General features: G+C 37.1%; 1 protein-coding gene across 3 annotated transcripts in view; it reads left to right on the top strand.

Moving 5' to 3' along the window:
* LOC132815817 (cAMP-responsive element modulator-like) overlaps positions 1–7,707 on the top strand; it is a 138,536-nt gene extending 130,829 nt beyond the window's left edge. For 2 of the 3 annotated variants that reach the window (XM_060825088.1, XM_060825091.1), the window contains one exon: positions 6,703–7,240. In XM_060825088.1, coding sequence (XP_060681071.1) covers positions 6,703–6,847 — 145 coding nt within the window. In that variant the 3' untranslated portion in view covers positions 6,848–7,240. Of the gene's footprint in view, positions 1–6,702 lie in introns of all 3 variants that reach the window. The other variant, XM_060825089.1, reaches the window with a different exon arrangement.
* The last annotated feature ends 308 nt before the right edge of the window (positions 7,708–8,015 follow it).

Raw genomic sequence — 8,015 nt, forward strand, 5'->3', positions numbered from 1 at the left:
AGCCCCTCCGTTAGGAAAAGAGACAGTCATACCTGAGGGACTGTTTTGAGGGACAAGCAATTTCTTTCAATTTGTGTGTGATGCTTGTATTGCTGAAGAGAAAACTTTGCAGACAGTGAAACATCCGTTTTACCATGAATTGATGCAGATTGTGTACAAGAAATAGCCAGTAACTTACAAGCATAAAAAATGAGAGCAAGAGTAAGCCATTTGGCATTTGAGACAATATGGTCTTGGCTGATCATTTAAATCAGTACTCTGTTCTGGTTTCTCCCATTACGCTTTGAACACTTGAGCCCTATGAACTATATATATTTCCTTCTCGAAAATAGTCAATGTTTTGCCCCTTCTAGGCAGAGAATTCTGCAGGCTCACCACACTCGGAGTGAAGAAATTTATCCTCATCTCCGTCCTACATAGCCTACCCCTTATCCTTAAGTTGTGATCCTTGGTTCTGGGCTTTCCAGTCATTGGAAACATGTATCCTGTCTAGTCCTTTTAGAATTTTATGGGTTTCTGTGAGATCCAATAACCCCCACCCCCCACCCCAACCCCACTTATTCTTCAAACCTCCAATGAATATACTATTAATCAATGCCACTTTTCTCTGTAACTCAGTCTGATAAACCTTCCATAAGTAGAACATCCTTCCTCTTAATGTGACCAAAATTGCACACCGTGCTTCAGGTATGGTCTCAACAACGCTCTGTACAATTGCTGAAAGACAACTCCACTCCTGAACTCAAATTTTCTTATGATGAACACCAGCATAACATTTGCCTTCTTCTTCACCTGTTGGACCTACATGCTTATTTGATATTGGGTATCAAGTTCCCAATAGAGAGTAAAGCCAGTGCATATTGTTATTAGCCGTTCATTGATACTGTTGCCGTATCCCATTGGTTCAGTTTGCACTGGTTTATTCAGGTTAAATTTTCAATGCTTTCTATATAAAATCTTACCTGGCTGACTTTCCAGTTCCTGCTGACTCTCCTTGGCATTCTGTTCCAACAACAGCTTGGGTTGAATAGCAGCTTTAATGTAAGAAAATGTTCCAGTGCAATTTACAGGGCTATCATTGAACTAAATGTGATGCTGAGCCACATAAGGAGGTATTTGGTGACATGATCAAAACCTAGGTCAAAGAGAATGATTTTAAGGAGAATCTTGAATGGAGAAAGGGAGCTGGAGAGGCAGTGCGATATAGGGATAGAATTCCAGGCCTTGGGATCTAGGCAACTAAAGGCATGGAGATGCAAGCATTGAATCAATGAAAGAACTTCAACATGAGGGGAATCTTAAAATAAGATATTTCTTAGCCTCCAGTCAATGCAGATTAGTGTGTGGAAGTTGGTGCAAATTAGGGCATGGAGCGAGTTTTGAATGACTTAAAAGTTTTTGAAGGCTATTCAAAACTGCATTAGAATAGTCAACCTGGAGATAATGAAGTCATGGGTGTTTATTTCAGCAGCAAAGGTTAAGTCTGGTGATGTAATGAAAAAGGAATTAGGGAGTCTTCGAGATGCTGTGGGTGTGTGATAAGATGTTAACCTTAATGTCAAGTATAACACTACGGTTGCAAATGTCTGGAGAGAGGGGATTTAATTGCAAGGAAACAAAGTTTATGACAGGGCCAAAGGCAATAACGTCTGTCTTTGAGTAGTTAGTTTCAAAGTTTCTTGCCCACTGAAGTCAGATAGGCCACCTCACAATTTATTGATGCTGGAATGGACAACAAAAGTGAAGATGAAGTAGTGTTGGGTATCATCAGTGAATTTATTAAAATTTGCATTGAATTCCCTGTACATCAACCATAACATCCTGGAACTGAATCTTTTTATGGGCTCAGGAAAATCTGAACTGTGTGGTTTTGTGTCTTGCAAACTGCAAACCCAGCCCACATGCGACTTTTTCCTATTTGTATTTTCAAGTTTGCAGTGCAGTTTCCATGTTGCATTGGAATATGTGAGGAATATTCAAAGCCAATTCAAAGGCTTACCTTAGTTCTCCAATGTAGCATCTTAGTTCCCAACAGCATACAAAGTCCCCTAAACCTCAGATTTTACTCCCTGCATCCAAGTGTTCTCAATGCCCTCAGATCACTTGTCGCTCCCTTTTTGCACCTAGGTGTCTTCTAATTCCCTTTAGGTTACTGTGAGCTAATTCTATGACCCCACCTATCCTCCAAACCCCTTCAGATCACTTATGCCACCTCTCTGTCCCTATCTAACCTCCATGTCTACTTATTGCAAATTCTTAATGTAGTTTGTCTGCAACATCAATGGAAAAATGAACATTTCACCATCTCATAAGTGTCCACCTCATTGAGTCTGAGAAAAGATGTACTTTGCAATGTGAAAAATCCTTGTAATATTTATATTAGCTTGCCTCAACAAACCAGTAACCACATCAAACCACTCTGTTATTACAACTTCTTGAAACTGTCATTCATTTCTGAAATTAATGTAACACTGTTTGTGCCAAGATGTATTAGCATGTGAAACACGGTCAGTATTCTGAATGGCCACAAAAGATAGACTGCTATCTGAGAAGAACAGACCAACTGATACTAATTTTTAATTTCAAAACAGAGTGCCTGTCAATCAATGTAGAGGAGTAGACAGCTAGCCTTTATTCATCTATCAATATTACGTATTTTTATCAGCCAGAACTACTTGAATTATAGTGAACAATGCAAACAGGCAAGATATTTTGGAACAATATTATTCCAGTACGTTGCTTTCTGCAATGAAAAATCACTGTAATGCATGTGAACAAATGCATTAGGACTGGTCACTGTAAGGGTGAATTTACTTATCCCTATAACAAATGGATGTATTGAAAGTGCATCTGCTACATTACAGCGCAGGAGCTTTGGTAACTATCTGTGATTCTGTCTCAGTAAATTCTTCCTTCTGAGAGTCAATATGGGCATGACAGGCCACATAGCCATCTTGAAAACACCTTACGGTTAACTTTCAGAATGTTCCAGACTTCTTAGAAGGTTTTCCATTTTCTTTACAAACTCTGACTTTGCATGCTGTTAATAGGCTTCCAAACCCTGAACAAGCAGATGAAATTGGTGTGCAAAAGGAAGTCCAATTTTCAGCCCCCATTTAAATTTGGAACCCGACTTCAGCAGGGGTGGCTGTGTTTTGCACACTACGATGTGTGACCATACATGCTTTAAAATGTGCCTCTGAACACAGGTAAAACTTCTGCTCATTCCCTTCATTTTCATTTCTACCTTGCTACCTCAAAAGTTTGCCTGAAATTTACATAAAAGTAAAAAGTGAGATGCTTAAACTCTGTACTGTTGCATTGCTAGTCTTCTGCATTTTGCCTGCTCTGCTCCCTCTCATCTCAGCACACATCTACAATTGCAGGAAGAGCCAATGGCCAACTGGCTGTCAAGAGGCTTTATCTTGGTACAACTTAGCTTATTTTAAATCTTCTTCAAAGGCCTGTGTCTTCAATGGTGGCAATAGTCATTTGCCCTCAAGAAAATTGCTACTTCTACTTAAGACCCTAAAGCTTTGTGAAAAATGACATCAGCATTACTGACAGTAATAGTACAATAATAGTTTTATCCATGCCCATTGATGCAGGCAAGTGTTGAAATAATCCAAAGTCATCTCATTGAAAAAAAATTGATTTTTAAAATTTTGACATTTAAACTGCAACTCCATTTGATCTAGATTCTTTGTTTCACAATATTACTGTCATAGTCCAAGAAACCAGGCCAAAACAGGTTTCTTTAATTTCTCCAGTGTGCACTTGCTGTTTATGACATGATGCTGGTCTACACTTTTCAATGCCTCTTAAAAAGAAATGTGTATCCTTTTTTTGACACTTCCAATAACACCACTGGAAATATTTGGTAACTTAGCAGGCTTGGGGACCTACTTTAAAGTCTAACATTCTAATTCACTAATTGAAGTGTTGTATCTTAAATAAGTTGTGAATAACTTAAATATTTTTATAAAAGTTCTCAAATTGTGTCAATCCTTTGGTCACCATTTGAACCAGCCTTCTAATGTGACAATTTAGAAATATGACTCCTCACTCTGTATTCTAATCTGGTTTATCGTAATGGTGATCCTTATTGAAAGTTATGACTGCATTTTGAAAATACTAACATTTTTAAAAAGGACATTGCTGGGTGGTATATTCTGTGTATGTGTCATATTATAACTACATAGGGAAGTGCATATGGGTTTATTTTCCTTTTAGGCATCATTAAATTGAAGGTTGTCTTTGTGTACTATTTCAATGTTATGATGAAAATTCAAATGTGCTTAATTTCATGAAATAAAGATATTTTGCATCTTTGCTTTCTTTTGATAATTTGTTGTTATTATAAGCATATTTTGCAACAAACACCAGTATTATTTGCATGCAGTGTCTTCTCGAAAAATAATTTACCCAAGTTAAGTTACATCAATGGGAGTTTTACATGCAGAGATTGGTAGTCTCTGATTGTAATGTAGCAAGGTCTGATTGACCTAGTAATGCCATACACCAACTATGTGCAATCTAACTAGCTGTGGGTTAATAGCATGCCCTCTTCCTGGTATGTCCCTGGTTTTGCTTTATCCTCATGCATTAGTAGATTATCCTACTGCCTGCCAATGGTTATTCCTCTTGCAATCCTCCTGCATGATTTTTTTGTTGTGATAATATTAGAGTTTCTATTTTGACAGAGACATTTTGAAGTCCTTAAGTCATAGCTTTTGACTCAGTTTACAACAAACAAATCTTGAGCTTCTCTTCAAAGGAAATTCTGTGCAGCTGCATTCAATCCTGACTTTAACGTTGCTGCTTGAACACTCTTCATTGATGCTCCATCATGCAAGCCTATTACAAAGGGAAGCTGAGAAAGTCAGGCTTGCCATTGCAGCATATAAGCAAGAATTAACAATTTAAAAAAAAGCAGTGCTTGAATGAAAATTTATTGAAAGTTCCAATTTTTATACATTGTTGAAAGATTTGCAACAAATAACTATCACCAGTCTGAAATGCTACAGAAGTATTTCCACATGTATTAAGTTAAGGAATGTGGTATTCAAAAATGCATTTAAAGATAGTATTATGTTTTCAGTTTTCAGCAGCAAGGAAAACTTACAATTCACAAATTAAAGAATTTTTAAAACAAATTTCAATATTTTCCATAAAATTATACTTTGTTGGCTGTCAACTTACTAACTGTACTAGGAGGTCTGCCATAATGCTGTGTTTTGTTGATAAAATGACAGTCTTAAGCTTTAACTCTGTATGTTGCATATATGTGTTATGGATGTTTAAAGTGATATCATGCAGCCCAAGATAAAACATAACATGCTTATCTTGTTAAGAATAACATTATAATTTAATTTAGTTATTGAATTTATTGTTTTGTAATTGTTCTGGTATTTACAAGCATTTTGTAAACATTTGGACTTGGGCTTAAGTAGCTAATTGGGCTCTATAATTTCCTCTTGCTAATTTTGGAGAAATTATTTACATAAGTACTTTACGTCTCTGTCAAGATTTTAGAAAAATGCATAAGTAGGCCCAAGTAATGGCTTTTTAAACTCTGAACAAGGTATAAGACATTTTTGTTGCATGGACTACCTAAGAGGGTTGGGGACAGTGATTTTTATTTAGTGAAATTGGCAAACCAAAGAAAATCCAAATATGCTTAATTTTGCTGCTAATTTGATTAGATTTCCTACAGTGTGGAAACAGGCCCTTCGGCCTACCAAGTCCACACTGACCCCCGAAGAGCAACCCTAGATCCATTTCCATCTGACTAATGTACCTAACACTATGGACAATTTAGCATGGCCAATTCACCTGACCTGCACATCTTTGGACTGTGGGAGGAAACTGGGGCACCCAGAGGAAACCCACACAGACACGGGGAGAATGTGCAAACTCCACACAGACAGTCGCCCAAGGCTGGAATTGAACCTGGGACACTGGTGCTTTGAGGCAGCAGTGCTAACCACTGAGCCACTGTGCTGCCCCAGCACATTTCAGTATTTTAACATTTTATGTAATTTTAAAATGTCTTTACAAAAGGATGACTCAGGAAAAATATAACGAATAATGAACAAAGAGCTAATCATTCCTTTAGTATTATGATCAATAGAATTTTTTTAACACTATTTGATTGTGTCCTCAGAAATAACTGGAAGGATGAGCATTTCTTGTTGCTTTTCAAAGATCTTAGTTAACATGTTTAGACTGATGAAAATAGACAATGGTAATATTTTTATTCTGTTTAATAATTTTGCACATACTTGTGTTTTGCAAACCAAAAAACGTGATCCCTGGAAAGTGATCAAATTACTTGTTTCATTGCTGTGGCCATATACTTCAACCCAGACAGAACCTTACATCTGAATACAGTACTTCAATTTGATGTGGTGTGTCACCTGTCAAAAGTCGTTCGATGGGGATGAGTCAACTGCATCCCAGTCCTGGCATTCATACTGGTTGGCTGCAAGTAATTCCATAAATAGGATTTAGATTTTGGAGTGTTGCGAGGGAAGTTGCAAAGCCAGCAGCTTCTGATTTTGGTTGGTACAGGTCGTAGCTCAAGGACTGGGGATCCTCAAGTGGCGCTCTAAGGATGGCATTACAAAGACAAAGTATACAGATTAGTCGGTTTCTTCCCTTTTTCGGCTGTCGCTATGATGTGCCTTCTGTTAATTCCAGGGAGGCTGCTCGTGAATGTCGCAAAAAGAAGAAGGAGTATGTCAAGTGTCTTGAAAATCGAGTCGCTGTGCTTGAAAATCAAAACAAGACTCTTATCGAGGAGCTCAAGGCCCTAAAAGACTTGTACTGCCATAAAACAGATTAACAGCTTCAAACTGCCACTTTCATACTTTTTGAACTCTGACCCAGGCATGAGATGTTGCAGTTCCATGGACTACCAGGTGGAGTTGGAACAGGGACACTTTTGAGCATGATGTACTCCATTTTGCTTTGTATTTTAATCTAGCCTATGAATTCACTTGCAAGTTTGGGATCTTGGGGAGGGTTGGGGGTTTGTGTTGCTGAATCATGTTGACCTATAATACTGGAATTGTTCCAGAAGCCCTGATGTTGCATAGCATATCAAGTATTTCTCGTTCCTTTTTTGCTTCTGCTGTTTGCAGGGAGGCTGCCAAAGAATGTCGACGTCGAAAAAAGGAATATGTAAAGTGTCTGGAAAGTCGCGTTGCAGTGCTGGAAACCCAAAACAAGCAGCTAATCGAGGAACTCAAAACTTTGAAAGAACTTTATTGTGATAAATCAGAGTAGTATTTGTGATCTGAGTTCTGACCAATTTGATGTCTACAGCATCTTTCTTTGAAGATGAAGCTTCTGCAGCTTCAGACTGCTTTTTATTTTTTTGCTTTGCAAAACTACGTAGACAACATCAGAAACTTTAACCTGTAACATTTCTCAGAAGTTATTCACAGTAATATATTTTGTTAAGTGTTTGTTGTATAACGAAAATTGTGAAAAAATGAACAAAAAAACTTTTGTAAAAACAATTAGTTAAATGTGTATATACATATAATGTGCCTGTTACAATGTACTGCAGTACTTGCTGAAGTTGTTCTATTTGTTAAACATTTGCATTTAAGATTTATGTGTTGTGCATTATATGCTGTCCTGAAGAATACAATGTAATATTTTTATAGGTGTTTAATGTTCTTTTAGTGCCCTATTATATAAATACAAATTTAAAAAGCTATGCAGGGTAATTGAATAAAATAATTCAGAAGAAATTTGCCCTATATAAGAAAAAGCTACCTTTAAAAAGGAGTGGGGGGTGGGGGGGATTAGAAAAGAAAAAAATGTCATTGGCTAATTATATGTAAAGAGAGTGTTATATTCAGTAGCTTGCAAAACAATTGGAATTTCTAGTTAATTTCTGACTTTCATTTATATATGTTATTTTGTAAAATGTAGCTGTACTGCTCTCAGTCCATGCTTATGTAGTTCAAGGATTGGAAATAGGTTTTAATAGAACCACATTG

This window comes from Hemiscyllium ocellatum, chromosome 5, assembly GCF_020745735.1.
Source record: "Hemiscyllium ocellatum isolate sHemOce1 chromosome 5, sHemOce1.pat.X.cur, whole genome shotgun sequence".
Lineage (NCBI taxonomy): Eukaryota > Metazoa > Chordata > Chondrichthyes > Orectolobiformes > Hemiscylliidae > Hemiscyllium > Hemiscyllium ocellatum.